Source organism: Equus przewalskii, chromosome 1 (assembly GCF_037783145.1).
Source record: "Equus przewalskii isolate Varuska chromosome 1, EquPr2, whole genome shotgun sequence".
NCBI classification, from domain to species: Eukaryota; Metazoa; Chordata; class Mammalia; order Perissodactyla; family Equidae; genus Equus; species Equus przewalskii.
Window position 1 is genome coordinate 148,245,026 of NC_091831.1, and position 22,878 is coordinate 148,267,903.

General features: G+C 35.1%; 1 protein-coding gene across 4 annotated transcripts in view; it reads right to left on the reverse strand.

Moving 5' to 3' along the window:
• Positions 1 to 412: 412 nt before the first annotated feature.
• Positions 413 to 22,878, reverse strand: part of KNL1 (kinetochore scaffold 1) — a 56,373-nt gene continuing 33,907 nt past the window's right edge. For all 4 annotated transcript variants that reach the window (XM_070625263.1, XM_070625252.1, XM_008539846.2 and 1 more), the window contains exons 11-26: positions 22,261 to 22,399; positions 21,782 to 21,849; positions 21,285 to 21,383; positions 15,674 to 15,789; positions 14,040 to 14,130; positions 13,342 to 13,458; positions 12,183 to 12,270; positions 8,950 to 9,027; positions 8,739 to 8,778; positions 7,858 to 7,959; positions 7,310 to 7,410; positions 4,983 to 5,051; positions 4,325 to 4,434; positions 4,003 to 4,121; positions 3,173 to 3,295; positions 413 to 2,101 (exon numbers count right to left, since the gene is read on the reverse strand). In XM_070625263.1, the coding sequence (XP_070481364.1) occupies positions 1,987 to 2,101; positions 3,173 to 3,295; positions 4,003 to 4,121; positions 4,325 to 4,434; positions 4,983 to 5,051; positions 7,310 to 7,410; positions 7,858 to 7,959; positions 8,739 to 8,778; positions 8,950 to 9,027; positions 12,183 to 12,270; positions 13,342 to 13,458; positions 14,040 to 14,130; positions 15,674 to 15,789; positions 21,285 to 21,383; positions 21,782 to 21,849; positions 22,261 to 22,399 (1,575 nt within the window). In that variant the 3' untranslated portion in view covers positions 413 to 1,986. The remainder of the gene's footprint in view (positions 2,102 to 3,172; positions 3,296 to 4,002; positions 4,122 to 4,324; positions 4,435 to 4,982; positions 5,052 to 7,309; positions 7,411 to 7,857; positions 7,960 to 8,738; positions 8,779 to 8,949; positions 9,028 to 12,182; positions 12,271 to 13,341; positions 13,459 to 14,039; positions 14,131 to 15,673; positions 15,790 to 21,284; positions 21,384 to 21,781; positions 21,850 to 22,260; positions 22,400 to 22,878) is intronic.

Consider the following 22,878-nt stretch of genomic DNA (forward strand, 5'->3'; position numbering starts at 1 on the left):
CAGTTGGCCATGGGGCCGGCCCCTAGAATTTCTCTCCTCCTTAAGGCTGAGTGATATTCTATTGTATGTAGGGGGTCCCCATTCCTAGCATTTCTGATTTAGCAGGTTTGGGGTGAGGCTGATGCTGCTAGTCTAGGGACTATACTTTGAGAATCACTCCATTAACTCACAGAAACAATAGTTTCCTGAGGAACTTCAAAGTAGTTTTCTTTCACCGTCCTTCAGAGACACAGGGATAACTGTGGTTTGTACATGGTTCTTACATCCAGGTCCTGACATATTTTAATCTTATCTCAGTTTTCAAATAGGTGGGTGTTTCCAGAGGAAGCTTTCTTTGGTATGTCTTCAAAGGTCTATTGGATACATGGTAAAAACACTTTTCACTTCATAAAGAGACACTGCTTAAAAAAGATTGCATATAATAAACTTATTTTAATAGTGCAAAAAATAATCTGCTTCCAATAAGTGAAAGAAAAACTTCCAAAAATGTTTAATAAAAACAGCCAATACTTTGAACAAATACAAATAACTAGGTAAATAATACAATTATGTACTCCAAACCCAAGAAAGCAGAGACCATCTTTACAAGCCAAATCATTCGTGGAGCTGGTCATTCTAGGTTACCAAAATGCAGAAAACAAAACTTCTACTTTTTAGGCTTACAGAAAAGAAAGAAAACAACTCTAGCAAGAAAAGTAAGTTTCACCAGAAACAGCCCATATTGATAACTTTAAAAGTTTTTCAAGGCGTTCATACAAACGGAACATTTACATCTTTATTTTTATGGCAAATGACTTCTGTGTTCATTTTTGAAGTTTAAAAGACCATGTGATCTTTTGACTAATAGCTCAGAAGTAAAAGCCAATCAAGAGGGAAGATAACATTCATGGGACCCAGAGGACTTTAACCTGATCTTAAAATATAAAGCAAAATTTTAAGATGAATTAGTTTAAAAATCCAAATACATTGTAGTTTAGAATTAAACACAAAAGAAACAAAAATTACCATGATTAGGATTTGAATGAAGTTTGGGTAAAAGTTTTTTCATATTTATCTATCTCACAGATAATACTGATCATTCAATATCAATGAATATGTTCATTTTTGTGTATGCAAAAGGTATGGCTTCAGAAACCAATACTCATATTAAGTTCATTACTGCTGCAGGAACTTGACAGAACTGGCATTTTGAATGTGGCATATAATTATTTAAGAAAAGGAGCTTGAGAATTTTGCTGTAAGGCATACTTCAGAAAGACAGAAACTTCCAAGGTAGAAGGGTATCTCTCTATACATCTCTGCGCATTTCTATATATCTCCTTACTACATCACAAATACAAAAACAATATTAATATATTTACATGTATGAGTTGGACTAAAATGAATTAAATTTCCTACAAAATTATACTTATTAAGAAAACACTAATAGACACTATATAATAAAAGGAGGCAAGGCCCTCAAGAATAGATCATTCCAAAGGTTGAGTGCTATTGCTTTCTCTTAATATTTCTTGAATGGAGAAAAAAGAGGATGAGTAGTTTGTAGACAGACCTGTGTCTACTCTAGAAATATCTGCTAGACAGAAGCCAGGCAACCTAAAAATCATAGCTCTACATATGGGGAAATGGCTAATATTTTTGTCCGTGGTGACACCTTCTCTTACATTTAAAAGTTACTCCTTCAGGTTTGTACTAAAGCAGAAAGCACCACTTTGGTTAGGGGAAACTTTCCCTAAGTGTTCTATTACTTAGACTTTTGGTAGAAAGATGATCAAGTTGATTAGCAGGTTATTTGAGGCCTTTCATCATTCCTGACTGTAGAGATTTAAAAACTAACCATACAAATTAACTATAACATCATCAGAAGGAATTTTACTAGGCTTCTCTCCATGACCTAAAGACAAAGATTAAACAGCAGTGGAGATTCTGACATAATGTCATTATTAAGTATACTGTGCTTGGTTGTTACAGCTGTGGTCCATGGTTCTAGTGGGAGAAATGGCAGTCCTGAAGAAGATCTCGGTAAACTTGCTTGACTACATTCTTTAGGTAGTTGTCCTCCAGTGGCACTTTAGATAGAATGGTAGTGATTTCATTTTGGCTGGAAAGAACAAAATGTTAATTAATTTTTCTGGAAACTTACACTTATCTCCATTTCAGTGGAATTCATGTTTTTGGGTACCTTCTCTGAGTCTCCTAGGAAGCACAAATAGGATTTCCAGAAATAATTAGACTGTCCAGTTTGAACTTAGATTCCAAAGCAAGGCCTAAGAACCAATTCTTATGTAAGTGTGAGGTATCTTGACCTAATTGTTTTCCCTGGCTATAAAAATCTAAACTGTTGGTGTTTCCTGATGGATTTGAGGTGAGCATATTTTAAGCTCTGCCATCTTACAATCTGTCAGCAATGTGTCTAAAGGGTCACAAAATATATACTAGACATGAAATATTTTTAGTTCTGGTTCCACAGACTAATTGAGAAAAGCATTATGACTGCACAGATTTTTAAGTGATTATTCTGTTAAGGCCATAAAAGTTATTCACATATGATCTGGGCTAAGCTTATGCAAGACTTTTTTCCCTTCTTGATTCCTATTTTATGTAGGAGTGTTCAAAAAGTAGAACAAGTATAGAGCTAGGCCATGTGCTCACTTCGGCAGCACATATACTAAAATAGAGCCAGCCCTGATGGCTTAGCAGTTAAAGTTCGGCGTGTTCTCCTTCAGTGGCCCAGGTCCTGTTCCTGGGCGCAGAACAACACCAACTTGTCTGTCAGTAGCCATGCTGTGGTGGCAGCTGACACAGAAGAACCAGAAGAACTTATAAGTATAACCAACTATGTACTGGGGCTTTAGGGGGGAAAAAGAAAGAAAAAAGGAGGAAGATTGGCAACAGATGTTAGCTTAGGGCAAATCTTCCCTTGCAAAAAACCCACAAAAAACAAAAAGTGGAGCAAGTTTAAAAAAAAAGACCAATGGTCTCCAGCAGCCACTGGAGATAGCAAAGTTCACTGACTTTAAAAGAACAAATTCTTCAGAATGAAGTCAGAGAGAAGCGACATTTGGCTCTCAGTATGGTCTATCCATTTGCTGACCACTTTGAGGGATCTTTCAAATTATAATGTAAAGTAAAAAAGTAGTTGGGAGCCCCATCCTGCTGGCCTTTTACTCACCCAATGTTTCCAATGTGATTTTGAATGGAAAAAGTTAACGGGACAGATGGATAAAGGGCTGAGAGAGACAAAGTTATCTCAAACTTTGAAAATGCTGCAGAGCTGGAGAATAAAAGCCTCAATCTGTAAAAGACAAGATCCTCAATTAAAAATACAAAACAAAAACAGAATGAAACACAAGTACATTTTTTTTTACATTGGCATGTGCAACTTAGGTGTACATTATTTCTTGTCCTTATCAAATGGACAAAAGGTAAAAACATCTAGGACAAAGTAGTATTATGGTTGTTTTTTTCATTGTTAGTCATAAAACTCATTAACAAATTATTTTAACAAGTTTTTGACTAATTACTTATTGTTATGGGTTGAAATGTGTATCCCCTCAAAATTTATATGTTGAAGTCCTAATCCCCAGTACCTCAGAATGTGACCTTATTTGGAAATACAGTCATTGAAGATTTAATTAGTTAAGATGAGGTCCTACAGGTGTAGGGTGGGCCCCTAATCCAAAATGACTGGTGTCCTTATGAAAAGGGGACATTTGGACACAGACATGCACACAGGAAGAATGTCACATGAAGATGAACGCAGATATTGGGGTTATGTATTTATAAGCCAAGGAACATCAAAGATTGCTAGTAAATTACTGCAAGTTAGGAGAAAGGCATGAAACAGATTCTCTTTCACAGCCCTCAGAAGGAACCAATCCTGCTGACACCTTGATCTCAGATTTCTAGCCTCCAGACCTGTGAGACAATAAATTTCTGTTGTTTAAGCTGCCCAGTTTGTAGTACTTTGTTATGGCAGCCCTAGGGAACTAATACACTTACTCAGTATTATTTACATCTATGTTCATTAAGTTATAATTTGGTCCCCATCTCTTTAAAAACTCAATCTCTTCTCCAAGGAGTCTGCAGTGGCTCACTACCAGTGAGATTTCTTGAAGCATCTGGGAAAACGAGGAAAAAAAAAAAAAAGATGAAATTATGAAAACATTTCAGTGTTTATGGGTTTTTTAGAAAGAATGCCCCAAAGTTAAATAATTTAATATATTTATGATTTCAGGATCCACTATTACATATGTAAAATTTCAAGTCTGCTTTTTGGAACAGATAACATAAATTTCCTTTAAATACTTCAATCAGAATTTACCTTGGGTACCTGATGCTGTGTTGTACATTTCTTTTTCCAGGATTCTTGTTCCTCAATGTACTGGAAAATAAGCTTATGAACTAAAAGGGAGGAAGGAGGAGCTTTGTCCTCTGAGGAGGAAAAAAAGGAAATCAAAAGCAGTGTATTACTTATTCATATAGTATATATACAAAAGCTATAAATATTATATAAACTAGAAATACCTTCAAATTACTCGTATCTAAATACCTTCTCTGTTTTATTTTCAAACACCATAGATCAACATATATGGTGAATATAAGACATTCTTATAAAAACTCAGCCTTTATCACATACAAAATAGAACTTGGTTAAGAGCATGGGATTAAATGTTAACATAAACCTGAGTTTAAATCTTAGCTCTCCTTAATAGCAGAGTGATCCTAAGCACAACACTTCTTTTGAGCTGTAGTTCCCTAATTTGTAAAACATGGAATAATACCTACTTCACAGTGTAGAGGTAACACACATGTCTGATACAGAATAAGTACTCATAATGGTAATTTTTATATTATGGAAATAGCTATTATTAATCATTGCTCAAGATCTAGTAATAATTAAAAAGAAAAAAACATTTCTTTTAAAACCCACCTAATATTTGGAACATTACCTAGCAGTTTTTTAAATGTGTTGAACTTACCATCTAATAAAGATTGAAAATTCAGGTCAACAATCTTCCTATGAGCATTGCCCAGGAAAGAGAGACCAACTAGGAACAAACAAAATAAGGACAGTATTTCTTTTTATTATGTGATTTTAAGCCACATAAAATTCAGTACTTTAGAATCCTATTCTTTCTGGGTAGCAGGGTTTTTTCATAGGCATTTGAAGGTTTATCCTTGAATCATATTATTCTCTGTCCATGGCAAAGGCTCCCCTGAGACGGCTGGACTACACTGATTGGCAGCCCTTTGAAGGAAATTGAAGGTGTAGTATATTTGTAGTAAATTTATCAAGCCTCCACCTTTGACCCCTAGCTTCTGTGCAAAGATATTATTTTCATGAACCATATAAGGAAAATGGCTATGACCTCTTACACCTGCTGTCTTTGCACAAATACAATAAAAATAATTTGTGCTTTTAGTATTATAGTAATGAGTTTTAGGTAGCCAGGATAGTTGCTTGTTCCTCCACACTCTAGAGTTATCTCCTGTCTCTCAAATTCTAATTTTTTTCACCTTGTTGAATATTTTCTATATGTTAGGCATTGTGGATACAATAGTGAGACAAACAGACATGATCAACCTATGCTCTCAAGAAGCTTACAGCTCAGGAGGACTCACAGATAATTGCACTACTAAACACACCAAGAACTACAAACTCTGATAAGTGCTATTAAGGAAAACTGCAGGAAGCAATGAGAGCAAATAACAGGAGGGCAAGTAACAGAGGGAGTAGGTAAAAGGAGAGTCATGGAAAACTTTCCTGAGAAAGTGATAGCTGAGCTGAGCTCTTAAGGATTATTAGTAGAAATTTATTTAGTGAAGAGGGGGTGCTATGGTCTGAATGTTTGTGTCCCCCTCAAATTCATATGTTGAAATCCTAATGCCCAATGTCTTGGTTTTAGGAAGTGGGATCTTTGGAAGGTGCTAAGGTCATGAGGGTGGAGCCATTTTAAGTGGGATTAGTGCTCTTATGAAAGAGACCCTGGAGAGCTAGCTCAGCCTTCCATCATGTGAAGATACAATGAGAAGTCTGCAACCTGGAAGAGGGCCTCACCTGACCATGTCGGCATCCTAATCTCAGATTTCCAGCCTCTGGAACTGTGAGAAATAAATTTCTGTTGTTTATAAGCTATCCAACTTATGGTAATTTTGTTATAGCAGCTTACACGGACTAAGACAGGGGAAAGAGCTTCCAGGCATAAGAAACATCAGTATGAAGGTCCTGAGGTAGGATGGAATATGACTGAGCATGAAAGGCTATGACCTTTTAAGGAAATGAAAGAAATTCATTGTGGCCAACGTGCAGAGAACAGTATAAGATGAGGCAGGAAAAATTCAATTCATGCAGGACTTTACAGGCTATATTAAATCTTTTGATAATTAGTCTAAGAGTAGTAGGTACATGATCAGATTTTCAACAACCACTGTAGTTTCAGGAAGGAGAATGAATTGGAGAGGAAAAGGAGAAGATCCAGAAAGACCAGCTGGAATGTTACTGTAGTCATCTAGGTTAGAGACGACTACTGACAGAAGAGATGAAGAAAAGTGGTTGAATATTAGGAAATTAAAATTTATGTCTTATTGATGATTTAGATATGCCTAGTGATGGAGAAAGAGGTATAGAATGATTCCTAAGTTTTAATTTTGGACCCAATGGAAGTTGATGGTATTCTTTGAGAAAAGGAACTTTTAAGGAGAATCAGGTTTGGGAGCTGGAAGATTGTGAGGATTCTCAGTTCCAATTTGGCCATGTTTAATCATGGTTGGCCATGCTGAAGCTAAGTGTTTCAAGAGAAAAGACCTAAACATACTGACAGGAAACCCCAACAAAACAGCTAGGACTCTGTCTAGTCACCATATGGTGATGTCTACCTACTGTGATAAGCCCACCAATAAACAGAGAACTTCCAATTAACCTTTTAGGTTAATTTAAGTAAAAAAACCAGTCAAGAGTCACCAGCCATTAGAGTAAATCCTCTATCACAAAAGACAGATGGAAAAAAGGAACTCAGAGTAAATAATGTGAAGAGCATGTTGATCCATTGTTTGGATAGGCAAAATTTCTACAGTCTAATGTAATTCAACAAAGGGCAACATTCACTAGCCGAATTTTCATTTTACTTTTTATCTAACAAAATAAAATACTATAATCACTAATTAAAGTGATTGCCTCTTCTAAGAATTTCAGCAGTGCTTTCATTATGTCAATAGTTATTATTGCATTAAAACAAAGATTTGAATCTTTAGTGAGTTTGAGCCATACATTTTTCTGCAGAAGAATTATCTTACTTTTGCTACTCACCTACTGGCTCTCCAAATGTGATGGTGAGTTCTATTGTGTCATAAAGAAAGGTGAATACAGCTTGATCATCACTCCACTCAATGACATCCCACTCAGACAAGCTGGAAAGAGATAAACAAGACAACCATTTTTGGGGGATAAAGAAGAGAGTTAACTTCTGATACCACCCAAACAGTATCAGCAGCAGCTGCTGGAGTTTTTCTACTGGCTTGGGAGACAATCAATATTTTAATTCAAATATTGAGAATGTACAAATTTATGCTTTTGAAAGAAATAAGAATTGATTCAATCTTGAGTTGTATATCGGAGAAAAACCAAGTCTAGGCAATATAAAGTGTTAAATATTTTAAAATTATAATTCCACAGCACTCCCACCTTGTATATTTTCAGCTTAGTGTTGAGTACCTTGACTCTTTTTGAGGCTGCATTGTACTGTAGGTTAGAATCAGTGATACACATTACAAACACATGCCAACTGCTCTAGTTGGTTTAGATAACCATGAAGGCACACGATAAAACACAAACTAATGACATCTGCTTTTCCTTACCTCAACTGATCCAGTAGCTCTTCAGTTCTATTTGTTTGTTTTTGCACAAAGTCTATTTGAGCTAGGGTCTGCTCTTTCTGTACCTCCAGTTCTAAGAGATTTCTGCAAACCAAATCAGGTATTCAGAGAAAGGTAAGGCCATCACTAAGAGAATTTGAACTCCATTAAAATAAAAGGTTTATGACAAGAAGCCACATGCTAGAAGGCTCCCCAGTGAGATGAATGGCATCCAAATTTTTGCACTCTTAGTTTTTTGTTTGTTTGTTTAAAGATTGGCACCTCAGTTAACAATTGTTGCCAATCTTTTTTTTTTCCCCTTGCTTTTTCTCCCCAAAGCCCCTCAGTTGTATATTTATGTGTATATATAGTTGTATATTTTAGTTGTGGGTGCTTCTAGTTGTGGCATGTGGGACGCCACCTCAATGTGGCCTGGTGAGTGGTACCATGTCCGCACCCAGGATCCAAACCAGCGAAACCCTGGGTCACCAAAGCAGAGCGCGCGAACTTAACCACTAGGCCAAGGGGCCAGCTCCTCTTTTAGTCTTATACTTAAATAAAATCCATAAGTAGAAGAAATATATACTTCATTTTATATGTACTTATGTATAATATAAAAAACAGTTTAATGCTAGGTTTATTTTCTTTAAAAGGATCCTGATATCATTCAAGCTTGAGAAATACTGCTTTGGATTAATGCCCTGTAAACAATAAATGCTTAGAAAATATTTTTGACTAAGATGGCCTCCAGGGTCGAGTTCAAAGTGGAGCAGAAGCCCTGAGTCAGCTTTAGCCAATACTCATGTCCACAGTTTCTGAAGGTAAGAAGTCATTTAGCCTTGTGAAGTTTAGCATGTTTTCTAACACTCAAATTGAAGGCTGACCTTTGAAGCACTTCTTCTTCAGTTTTCAGCTGTTCCAGTTCTTTGAAAGGAAAAACAAAAACAAATCTATCAAAATGAACACATTAAAATGTCGCAACAAAAATCATGTATTATATTGAAAATTCTATCTCATTTAATCTCACCTAAATAAACAAACTAGCAACAAAAGTGTTTTTTTTTTTTCATTTATCTACTTAATTAATTCAGTTACCTTTCTCTGCAGCTCTCATTTCAGAATCCCATTCTTCCACAGGATTGTCTTTCTCTTCATCTTCCAAATTCTTAGTTTCTAAAGTAGACAACGAGCATTAGAATAACTCAGTCAAAAATAAACAACCAGAGATAAAAAGAATAGATGGTCACAAACACTCATTTTTCCCCACTTTTCCTTGCCAATATAGTGAGGAGCTATAGTTATAATTTCATACAATGACTTGCTTCTAGTGGCAGACAAGTGAACTTTGAGCCATATGGCAATGATCTCCAATAACAGCTTCTCAGGGGTCACTTTGAGATGGAAATTGTTTATGTGTAATTTGCATATATCAAAGTTATTGTCAGGCAACATGGACTAAGCAGGAGCAGATACTCATATATAAACACATGCACACACATTTTAAAATTTTGTTTTTGAAGGATTGGGAATCATCCTTAAAATCCCCCCTCTCTCCCCACATCCAAACCAAGCTTATTTTTACCTCAAAAATATTTTTTGAATCTACTTTTTTTCTTTACCACCAGCTTACCTAAATATAAGGTACTGTCTTTTCTAAACCATACTAGTCCAATAACTACTTAACTTCTTACAGTTACTCTTGATCTATTCAAACCCAATCTCTACACTGCAGCCAGGGCTTGACATCCTTCAAATGGCTCTCACTATTCTTAGAAAAAGTCAAAACTCCTTAAGAGGCTGTCCTTGGCCTAGTCCCTAGTAACATCTCCAGCTTTATCTCAGACCATGTTCCCTTTTGCTCTGTTCTAGCTACATTAGCCTATTTCAGACCCTTATAATTGGTATTCTCTTTCCCATAGAAGGCCTTATGCGTGTATTATTCATTTTGAATAGTCTGCTCTCCCTTCCCTTCTCACTTTAACTCCTACTCATTCTTTAGATCTTGGCTTAAATGTCACTTCCTCAGAGGGAAGCCTCTCCTGACCTGACTAGGTCAGATTTCTGTTTCAGGACCTTATAGCACCATGTAACCTCTCTTCCACAGCACTTACCTTAAAATTATTTATTTAATTCTTATATTCTCTTCTAGGCTAGAAGCTCCATAAGGGCATAAAGTTTTTGTTTTTAATCACCATAATTTTCTTAGCACTGAGCACTGTACATGGCATATAGTATGTACTCAGTATATTTGCTCAAGGAATAATGATGGACAAGAAAGAAATAGGGAGCTATTCAGTGGTACTGGAGAGGGAAGTGTGGTTGTTGGTATTTTTAAAGACGAGAGAGAGGTGAATATATCCAGTAGAGGAGGCAGAGAGGTTGAATACCCAAGAGATAAGGGAAAATCAGTGATATACAGTTCCTGAGAAGGGGATTCAAAGTTTACATGGAAAGATTGGTCTTAGGGAAAAGAAAAGAATGATGCAAGGATAGATATAGACATATTAAAAAGTTTAGTTTGTTTGGTAGCAGAGAGTTTAGAAGTTCTGGCCTAACGGCTTCTCTTTTTTTTCCCGTTAAGTAGAAAGCAAGGTAATAAATAAAGGAGTGGGGCAGTCTACAACAATGGAACTCATATACTTATCAATTCATGGAACTCATAAACTCATTATCAATTCAATGCAGAAAACATGTACTAGGCACTTATTCTGTGCAAAGCACAGTGCTAGGAACTTCAAAGGATATGGAGAAAAATAAAAACTTACCTTTGCCCCCACAGAGCTTACAACTTAGTTAGGAAAATAAACTATACAAAAGTAACTACAATTACAAGTAGATGTGATAGGTACTATAAAAAGTAATAACAAAATAGCCATAGAAGCTCAAGGGAGACAGAGACCACTTCCTTTGGCAGAAACCAGAAAGAGAATGCATTAGCAAAGACCAAGTGGCAGGACTGCATAGAAATGACAAGACTTGGTGGGAATTTAGGATGTGTACGAGAATAATAGTAAATCATGTAAGAAAGGAAGATCTGAAAAGGATTGTAAAGAATGTTAAATGTCAAGCTCAGGAATTTGGACTTTATTTGGTAATAAATGGAAAGACAGAAAGTTTTTCAGGGTAGTAACATAATGAAAACTGTCCTTCATAATTATTAATCTGGCAGCAATGTATAGGCTGGACTGGAAGGAGATAGAATGAAGTTAAGAGTATAGAAAGATTAGTTAGAAGACTTGAAATAGCACATTTCAGAATTAATAATAGCCTTAATGGGAATGGGAAAGAATACAAAAGATGTTGAAGAAGCAGATATGACAGGACTTGATAAGAGAGACTCTAAGACTGCAAGTTTTGAGCTGTTTACAATGTGTAAGAATGGTGATGCCATCAATAGAGATGAGAAACATTATAGGGAGAACAAATTTTCAGATTTTATTTTGGAAATGGGAGATGACAATAAATTCTATTGTATTCACACAGAGTTTAAGATGTTCAAGGACACTGAAGCAGAGAGGTGCCATAGGAAGCTAGAAATGTTAACTCTGGAATTCAAGAGAAAGAGGCTAACGATGCCCTCACCCTAAATAATTACAAGCTACTTAACGGCAAAATCTGTGTTTTATATATCTTTTTTCTGATGCTAAGCACAGTATCTGGCATGCAGTAGGTGCTCAACATATGCTTGATGAATTTAACTGAATTTGGGAATCATTCATATAAAGAGAATTGTTAAAGCAGATGAAAACATTAGGGGAGAGAATATAGAAATGAGTAGATGATAAAATCTAAATGCTTACACAAGAGGTTAGTTAGAGAGAGGCCAACAGAGGAGCTAGAAGGAATAGCCTGGCAAAAAGAATAGGGTCAGGGTGCAATATCATGGAGGTTTAGGGAGATGAAAGTTTCAGGAAGAAAATAATCACCAGTGGTGTCAAATTCTGAAAGAGGTCAAGATGGCTAAGGACTGAGAGCTACCAAATTTGATTAGGTGGAATTTTGTGATCTTTGAGAAAGCAGTTTCTGGACAACAGTACTAACAAGTTAGGATTACAAGAGGTCAAACTGAAAGGATAGAAAATTTTCAAAAGGAGATAAGTTCATCTAATTTAAAAAAATAACAAGATTATGGTCTAGAGACTTATCTTGGGCATCTCTTGTTGATTGTGTTATGGACGGCCACAGCAAAGGAGCTTTAATTTTCTCTAATTTAATGTCTCAAGCTACTAACACAAGGCTTCAGCAAAGTGATACCAGAAATCTGTGCTATAGGGAAACATTTAGATAAAATTAAATTTTCTTTTGGAAAAGTATTCAAAATACTTTACCTATTTCCACCGCAGTGAGACAGTTATCAATCTTCTTAAGTATATTGTCCATCTCATCTATCCTCATGTGAAGTTTCTCCCTCTCATTCTAAACACACAATATTATAGACTGTCAAATTAAACCTCCAAACAAAACATTCTAACATTATAAATGGTTCAAATTGCTGACATAACTGCTATGTCTAAATCATGAACAGGCAAATCTCAAAATGAAGGTTAAAACTTCAAGTCTGGACTTAAAAATTTTTAAAAAGTAAAAATATCAGGTTAATATACAGTTACACGTTGCTTATTGACGAGGATATATTCTGAGAAATGCATCATTACACGATTTCATCATTGTGCAAACGCCAGAGTGTACTTACACAAACCTAGACAGTGTAGCCTACTACACACTTAGGCTACATGGTACTAATCTTATGGGACCACCATTGTAAATGTGGTCGGTCATTGTCCGAAACATCATTGTGTGGCTAATGACTGTGAAATCATTTTTTGTACTTTCCTTTATTCAGCATTTTCATGTAATATAAGGTGTTAATATACATTACTTTAAAAAAGAGTTCTTAAAAAAATGTTCTATGGTCAAATAAATACGGGAAACACTGGTCAAACAGAATTATAGCATTTTTTTCTTTTTAGGCTTAAAAAAAATGATTTCTGACTTTAGACTTTAATATGCTAGCTATTATAATTCTCCAAAGGGGGGATATTGCATGTAACATTTCTCAGACTGATTTGCCAATGGAAAGTTTTTTTATGCAGAGCCTTTCTTAAGGATGATCATCTTGGGAAATGCTACTTTAAACAAATACACACACACACACACAGAGCTGAGTATGGACTATGAAGAAGATAATACTACAGTATAGTCTTTAGCAATGGAAGATCAGAATCCTATATTGTTCTATTTCTATATGTATAATGGATAAGAAATTTGAGATAAGGCACAGGCCCGTATTAGTAAATATATTCTAGAATTACTCAAGATGCCAGGATTTGCCACTTTTGACAAATTGAACCCCACTTCTTATGAACAATTCTAAGTTTTTGCCCAAGTCTCATTCACTTGTCTCCTAAGGAACATTCTTCATATTCCACAACCACTATAAAGTAATTTTAATAGCTCTTTCTTTCTATGCTAACTGTCTCAAATTACCTGAGCTGACTGCACCAGCTTGCTGTACAGAGCCACTTTTCCTTGGTGAGTGAAGACTTTAGTCATCTTGGTAAAATGTGATTTCATTTTGTTTAGGTAAATTCCAAAGGCCTTCAGCTGCAAGGGAAAATCAAAAGCTACACTGCACTAAAACAAATGAGTTAGAAAAGGCAAATGGTCTGGGAAGCCTGGGTCAGCTGCTATGTGCTAAGCTTTGCCCATACTAGACTCTGATTCCTAAGGTAGGGCACTTTTCACTTGGAAATTTAATTCCATTTAATAGTTTCAGAACAGAGCCAAAGATTTCAATTTTGGTTCCTGCTTTTAATTTACTTATTCTTATTACAAATTAGGAAATGACAAGATTTTAGTTAATAAAACTCTTTTAACACAGTAGAGCACATATAAAATGCTTATTATTTAATCAATTAAAGTAATTCTTTTCCTCATGTAAGTCTAAGAGAAAGGCAAAAAAGAAGGAGGGAACTCTAAATAAACTTCAAATATAGTTCATATTTAAAATTGATCATTTCAGGTTTGAAAAGATTATATATTAACAATTCTCATGTATAATTAAAACTTACCTGAGAAGTAAGTTAAAGAACTCATCACTAAGTAAGTAACAGTTGCTTATTTCACAATAAAACATTGTTCAAAATATCTATACTGATTCCCATTCAGAAATGAGACCAAAGTACCTCCTCATCAGAGCAGTGTCTCATTTTTTCCCACAGATTCTTATTTACACAAGTCAACAGTTTATCTTGGTTTGATGCAGAAAGCTTTAATCTAAAATATAGAAAAGTTAATTAGCACAGAGTTCAGAAGTTAGCTTGAATGAATCAATTCAGATCTACAGGCACACTTAATTTAATTCTTCCTAGTTCTTTTCTACATAAAAAGAGCAGAATTCATTCAAGAACAGTGGCCAGCCTGATTATTTTAATACTAGTAGAACATGTAAAAAATGTTATGAACCAAAAACACTTCCCTCACAAATAGAATTCTCGTCTCAATGTATCAACTTGTTCCAACATGAAAACATATTGCTTAAGAATCCTTAAGGCCTGTCAGCGTATAACTGTTGTGAAGTTGTAGTTATTATTTTAAGTAACAGTTCCCAATTCAGTTCAAAGTCTTCTCTCACCTTTACAGAACAGCATTTATAAAAGCAGCAAAGTTATCTATTAGTCTTTTGTTGATAAGAAATAAACATCTATTAGAGTTAGAAGATACAGGAACACAGGTACAAACTCAAACAATAGAGCACATCTAAACAGACTGTTCATTGTATGCAAGATCCTATTTCATTCAAAATAAAACATTCTCAGACAAATCCTGAGACAGCCAACTCTTTTAAACAAGATGAAGACAAGAAACTTGTCTGTCTTGTTCAGTGATGAACCCCAGTACTTAGTACAGTGCCTGGCATATAGAAGGTGCTCAATATATATTTGTTAATCTGCAGTACTATAATTTAACGGCATCTTAATTTTCTTTCTTTTTTTCTTTTCCTGCTTTTTTCTCCCCAAATCCCACCAGTACATAGTTGTATATTTTAGTTGTGGGTCCTTCTAGTTGTGGCATGCATCTTAATTTTCTAATTTTAAAACTACAAAGTTATTAAAAGATTATTTTATTTCCTTTCTTTTTGTTAGACTGGTTCAAACTTAGTTGGATAGTTCTGGATAAGTACAATATAAACATTATTTTGGGTTGCAGGTCCTGATTTACCTGGGAGAATCTAGATATATCTAATTTGTAAATTAGTCTATAGCACCTACATATGCCAAAGCACTGAGCTACAGTCTGAGTAAAACCACGTTCTTTAATATATGCAAATCAAGGGTAAACGCGATAAAATATAAACCCAAAGGCAATCTTGATTTTAGGCACTCTATATAAATCTCTAAAGGGAAAAAAAAATCTTCTTTTGAAGATGTTCTTTTGCAATCAATTTATGATATCATAATCTAATAATTATTGTTTTTTGAGGACACACTTTTTGGTAAGAAAGGCAAGAAGACCTTTTATATACAGTACACTATTTCTACTGCTCATTTCTCCCTGCTGAATAGGTATTATTATCCCCAATTTATGGATGTGGAAATGAAGGTTAAATGACTTACATAAGGTTACATAGCTAGTCTTGTAGCCAGGATTGAGCTTCAATCTGTCTGACTACAAAGTCAAAAGTTTCCCACATACCATATCACATCGTCAATTAATGCTATAAACTTTTTCCTATGCCAGTGTTATTCTAATCAAAACCTTACCACACTGATTATTCACTCATCCAACAAAACACACACAAAAATGAAAACTTTCATACTCTTCAATCTTTTGGCGAAGAACCTCACAATCTTCTCTATAAATCTGTATCTTGGGTCGGTAAACATACTGACTTAACATCAGATCTTCTGGAGTAGGTGGTGTGTTTATAGTATACTGCAAAAAAAAAAAAAGTCAGTCTCTCAAAACTGGTATTTTGAGGACAAAGTCATGTTCAAGAACTGTTTCAAGTTTCAGAGTGCCTATTTTAAAAAGTTCTGCAAATAAATATTTGAATACTCTATTAAATTCATACATCCAGTAAGCTTCAAGTTGGAGTTTGAATTCAAGTCTTTGACATCAAAGTCTATTTCCCAAAGATGTTTAGGGGAACTGTACATGTTCCACTCACATGAGACTGAAAGTGATTTGAAAATGGCTACGCATTATCTGTCAATTATACTTCCAAAAGCTGGAAAAAAAAAAGAAAATGGCTATGCATTATTTTAAGAAAATCAATTCATAAAAATTCAAACTTACCAGGAGCCCCTTCATTAAAAGAAAAAAGATGCCAGTTTCCCAGTTTATCCTTTTCTCTTTCCATTCTCTAGTCCTGATCCTTACCTTTATGCCAGGTCGAACTCAAAATGTTCTGGCATATGTAAAATAAGTCAGTGAAAATTTGTAAAATAAGGCAGTGAAAATTTGGTTATTTTAAAAATGTCTTACAGCTCTAATCCAATGACTTTCTCATGTCCTTGATGCAGTATTGGAAAAATCAAGTCAGCTCCTTGCGTCATATCACATATAAAAACCAAACCAAACAAAACCCCCAAACCGTCCATTATTCATAGGCAGTGTGGCACAGAATAAGTCATTTTACAACTCTAAGCCTTGGTCTCCTTGTCTATAAAATGGGCATAGTATTGACCAGCCTCTTCAGATTGTAGCAAAAGTTTTTTTTAAAGGTATTGAAGCCCAGGGGCTGCTAAAGTAACCTAACAAATGTTAGTGTCCTCTCACGCTCCTCTTTTAGTTGATAAATTAAAAGTAACTGAATGAGGTTTTAATCTCTTTTCTCCATCCCTAACATATCTAGCAGATATGCTAAGAAAGTGCATAAACATGCTAAAAGCAATTATAAGTGAAGTTGACTTTCTTTCTAAAAAATATTTATAAGGCTAGATTTATAAATAAAAATCAAAGCTCTAGGCACTAGCTCAAAAAGAAATGGCAACGCTGGAACCCAGATTGTGTTTTTTAAACAGTTTTCTCACTAAAAGAAATCAGGCCTCCTTGGGAAAATGGCTGATTGCTTTTCATATAGGAGCCAAATACTTGGAGGAATATTTCTGCTTATATAGAAGTATTTGGACACTAAGTGAAAAAGGAACGATAGAATTAGGATATAATTACTTTATGACTTCTAATGAATTACTAGATCTAGATAATGATCATTAATGGCTGCCTACACATCATCACCAGACATTATCTATCTCCTGATGAAAGTACAATTATAAAGTAAACTCGGAAAAAAACCCTGAATCTATTAAAGCCTCTGCCAATTACAAAAAATACAAAGGACAGAGGAACATGTTGAACTGAAAGGTTGGGTATGCACAACTAGCAAAATTCATCCTATGGTAAATTTTATAGGAGAAACCTGGTTTCTTCACTTAAAAAAAAAAAAAGAGATGGAAGGGGACCTCACAATTTAAAAAGACAATTAAGAGAGAGAGATTAACGAATTATCATTGCAATGTTTGGACTTCACTTGGGTCTTAATTTAACAAAGTAGAAAATAATGCATAAGACAATCAGGGAAATATAAATACTGACTGAATAATTAATCATCTTAAGGTGTGATTATGGTATCTGGATATGTTTTTAAAATAAGAGTCTTCATCTTTTTAGGGATACATATTGAAATACTTATAAATACAGGTAAACTGATGATGCCTGGAATTTGCTTCAAAATAACAGGGGTGGGGAGGTAGGGCAATGTAGAGACAAAACAGGAGTTGATAATTTTTTAAGTTTGATGATGGATACATGGGGAGTTCATTAAACTATTCTCTATGTATTGTATATGTTTGAAATATTCTATAATAGTAAGCGTTTTTAAAAAAAAGGGTAGGTTTCCTCCTGAACATTCATAACGACAAAGTGAAACACAGGACCACATTCCCAGAGATTCACCAGGAATGCAAGTGCCAATGGATATTAGTACACATTGGATGCAGGTGCCCATGCTGTATGCACTAGGTAGGTTAATACGCTGCACCTTGAGCCAAGGACGACGTGCACAGCTACCTTCTCTCCTTGACTTACCTATTTTGATTAAGTGCCCAATTTATGCACAATCAGCACTTGGGTATTTCAGGTCTGGCAAGGTTACTTGCAATAGTTCCTCAACCTCACTGAGGGAGTGTAAATTATAGTACTTCAGGCTGAGCCACTTGCTGGACATGCAGGAGGTCATGAGGCAGTACAATATCACCTTTTGCTGGTGCTGCTAGCTGAGTTCCTACAACGGCACACATATGGGTGCTGTACATGTGTCTATGGAGGCTGGCACACATCTCCCTACTTGCCTCAAGAACACTCTCTTCACTTCTACCCTAAAGGAAGATCATGGTCATTTAAGTGCCAAACAGATGCCCACAGCTGTGAAACTCATTTCCTATGGTCAATATACATTCCATCCCTTTGGCCTTTCCCTACTATGGGATTTTTAGATTTCTTTCCTGAGATAGCAAAAACTCTCTTTCTATCTTGATGGGTTTGTTCCCAGATCTATTTCCCCAACACTGGTCCTCCTGACCTCTGTAAGGCCTGAAATGAAAGGATAAAGTCACACCCTCAAGAGTTAGCTCCTGAGGTATCCTCTCCCTTTTCCACCCTGCCAGCATCCTCTCTGCCTCCTATCCTTCCCCTCTGCTCTCCTCTGTTTCTCTTGGTCCCTTAGTACTTTCTGCTTTTCCTAAGAAAGGTATAGACTCTGGATACACACCTAGGCACTTTTCTACCCCCCATCTACAGCTGAGGCAAGAGGATTCTAGTGGGTAGGAGCAGCTATGGTGATAGGAATAATGAAGTTGGTGACCTGAAAGATGTGTGCCCATCTTTCCAGTTTCGGTCTTTGATTTACTTTTCACATTTAGACATATAATACTCCTGGAATTGATTTCCTTCTTAACAGCTTTATTGAGATTTAATTCACACACTATATAATTCACGCATTTAAGTATACAATTAAATGATTTTTTTTTTTTAAGATTGGCACCTGAGCTAACATTTGTTGCCAATCTTTTTTTTCCTTCTTCTCCCCAAAGCCCCCTAGGACAGAGTTGTATATTCTAGTTGTAGGTCCTTCTGGTTGTGCTATGTGGGATGCTGCCTTAGCATGGCTTGATAAGCGGTAGCATGTCCGCGCCCAGGATCCAAACCAGTGAAGCCTGAGCTGCCGAAGTGGAACGTGTGTACTTAACCAATGCGCCACAGGGCCGACTCCAAGTCCTGTCTACCTTTTAAAGAACAGACTCACACATACATAGACATTTGGTTTATGGCAAAGATGCCCCTGAAGAATAGCAGTCTTTTCTATAAATGGTGTTGTATCAGTTAGATAGCCATAGGAAAAAAATGAACCTTGACCCATACTTCACACTATATACAAAATTCAATTCTATACAACACCAAAAGCACAAGTGACAAAATTAAAAATTGGGCTTCATCAAAATTAAACCTTTGTGCTACAAATGATACCATCAAGAAAGTGAAAAGACAACCCACAGAATGGTAGAAAACATTTGCAAGTCATACATTTTATAAGACCTGTATCCAGAATATATAAAGAACTCTTGCAACTCAATAATAAAAGGACAGCCCAATTTAAAAATAAAGGATCTGAACAGACATTTCTCCAATGAAGATAAGCAAATGGTCAATAAGCACAGAAAACATGTTCAGCATCATTAGTCATTAAGGAAATGCAAATCAAAACCATAATGAGTTACTACTTCACACCTGCTAGGATAGCTGTAATCAAAAAGACAAGTGTAGGGGCTGGCCCCGTGGCCGAGTGGTTAAGTTCGCGCGCTCCGCTGCAAGCGGCCCAGTGTTTCGTTGGTTCGAATCCTGGGCGCGGACATGGCACTGCTCGTCAGGCCACGCTGAGGCAGCGTCCCACATGCCACAGCTAGAAGGACCCACAACGAAGAATATACAACTATGTACTGGGGGGCTTTGGGGAGAAAAAGGAAAAAATAAAATCTTTAAAAAAAAAAAAAAAAGACAAGTGTAATAAAAATAAGTGTTGGCAAGGATGTGGAGAAATTGGAAGATGGGCATGGATGTTAGCTCAGGGCCAGTATTCCTCAGCAAAAAGAGGAAGATTGGTAGCAGATGTTAGCTCAGGGCTAATCTTCCTCAAAAAAAAAATAAATAAATAAAATAAAATAAAAAAGGTAGACAGGACTCATCTGGTCCTAATGACAATTTTAACGGTAAATTTTAAAATAATATTTTTAATGGTAATTAATGAAAGTTTTCCACTTCTTGGGTTAACTTTGGTAATTTCCATTTTGCTAAAAAATCATCTTGGTCTTAAAATTTGTTGTCAGAGCTGATGGATTTTTAAAAAATTCTTTTAATTTCTCTCAATCTGTAGACATGTCTTCTCTCTCAATCTTCTATATTTTAGTTCCTCTTTTTACTTAATCAGGCCTTTAAGAGTTTTCTTAGCTATTGTCTTTTCAAAGTACCAGTTTTGGATTTGTTAACCTCCCTACCATTTTTTGTTTTCTATTTCATTAGCTTTACCATTTACCCGCATTAATTCTGTCTTCTTGCCTTGTTATGGATGTTATTTTGTTGCTCGTTTTCCAATTTCTTAAAGTGAGTATTAAAATTTTCTTTATTTTTAGACTCTCTTCTATAATAACATTGATATCTAAGGCTTTTAATTTCCTGCTAATTTTTGCTGTATGTCCCATAGATTTGGTATTAAATGTTCTCCTATACTTTGCTTTCTAAATAGTTTTGATTTCCTCTTTGATCAAAGAGTTACCCAGAAGTGCATCTTAATTTCCAAGAAGCTAAGAATGTTTCAGTCCTTTTATTAGTTCTAATTTTACTGGATTAAGATCAGATGATGTGGCCCATAAAATCTCCATTTTTTTCAATTTGTTAATGTCTTCTTTGCAGCCAAGGGCATAACTAATTTTTATAAATGTTTGACTGAAAAGAAAAAACATTCTTACATAAATGATACGTTTTTCTATTGATCTTTTACATTAGTCTGTTGATTATATTATTCAACTATTCTATGATCTTACATATGCTGATTTTGAAAAATGTTTATTACAAACTTCTGCTATATTTGGATTTTTATAACAGTGGGGAAAAGTATATGTTCAGGAAATCACAAACAAAAATGGAAAGGAATGAGAGAAAAAAATAAAATTTTACCCTATCGAAATTCATGATGTAAAAAAAATCAATTTTTATGCTAACCATAAATGTACCTACTACAGGAAAATTTTTTGTAGGAAAATTTGCTTCCTTAGACTCTTATCATTTTTGAATAAATGCTTGCTTTGATGCAGTTTAGTAAACCAGTACAATAAATTTTAACTGAGATAACTATTTTGCCAAGAAATTGCACTTACTTTGGCTGGGAGATTGCTCTGTCGGGGTTTCTGTATCAAAATGTGAACCTGAAGAAGTATAAAGAACTCCTTTATTGTTATTCTCCCATCTTTGAGTTTCTGAGGGAAGAAAAAAAGTATGCATGACCATTCAAGGTGAGCTCATTTTGACTATAATCACCTCATTTTTTCTAAATAACATAAAGTACTTTGCATATATTTGTGGAAATATTATTCAGATATTTGTAGGATACATATGAGCCTACAAATCTTTAAAATATTTTATCTAATATAATTTCTTAAGGTTATTCAGTAACAGTGGAATTGGGAAAAAACAACAAAACAAAGGTCTTCTAATTGTGCTTTCGACTCCACATAATTAATTGCCATGTTGAGTCCTTAACAAAAAAATTAGGCTCCTGTATATTTGAAATATTTCACAATTCCTTAAAAATTTTAAAAAGATAAAAAGACCAAGGAAATTAGTTGCATTAGAAATGAGAAATATTTTAACATACCTCCTTCAAGCTCTCTTCACAAATAGTGTCTCTGAGAAACTGTGATTCCATTTGACTACTGCGGTGTGCTAGGAGTAAAGCAAATTCAGGTGATAAGTCAAAATTAAATTGTAAACTTTATTTTAGTTATCCTTTAGGTTTACATGTGGTTCATGCTCCTGAAGCTATCCACTAGGATCTTTCTGGGAAGATAGTCATTTGTAGAGCAAAGTATATTACAGTTTTAAGGCTCCATTCAATGTTTCTCTACTAATTATAAGCCTGTTAAAGGAAATCACTCTACCACTTGTAGTATTAACACTTCTCAATTTATTAAGTAACTAAGAATTAAAAATAAACTGAATATTATTTTACTTATGAACTATTTATAACTCCCCAAAAGTTTATACAAATTTCAAATATCTCCTGCATTTAAATACATTTATTATTAGTCAAGTAAGCAGATGACTTCTATTATTTAGCCTTCCTAAAGATCTTACTGCTGAAGTCCAAAGAAGTCCCATCAGCTTTGATTGAATCCAGAGAACTGCTGCAACTAGATGGGGTCCTGCTCAGGCTTTTTATCAATACACTGGTAGCATTTTTATCTATTTCCCCTTCAGCATGGTGATCCAAAACCTGAAATTATCAATTAAGGAACATCATCAGGATAAAGTTATGACACTGTATACTTATAATAACTAAATATTTGTTGAACACTAACAGCAATACTACTTCTAACATAAAATTTATCTGTAATTCACATGAAATACCTTAGTAAAAAATTAGAATAAGTAAGAAGCAACTTAGGCCTTTAGAGTTAAAATAATTTTATTTAAAAATATGTAGAAATAATTTTGTGCATTATATTGTATAAGGAAATTGTTTCTCAGATCTATCTAAGTTACAGCCAGATCCTACGAGCTACCAAATGTTGACCTATCCAATTATTCAACTACCAGCCACCAGAGTCAGGGCTACTACACTGCAGAAAACCAGAATAGAATATTGGCTATATATGGTAGACATAGCCAGAGTACAGAGAAGAAACTTATTTCCAGGCTTTAGTACTTCTTTCACCAGACCGAGACTCCTTTGGCTGAAGTCAAATAAGTGAT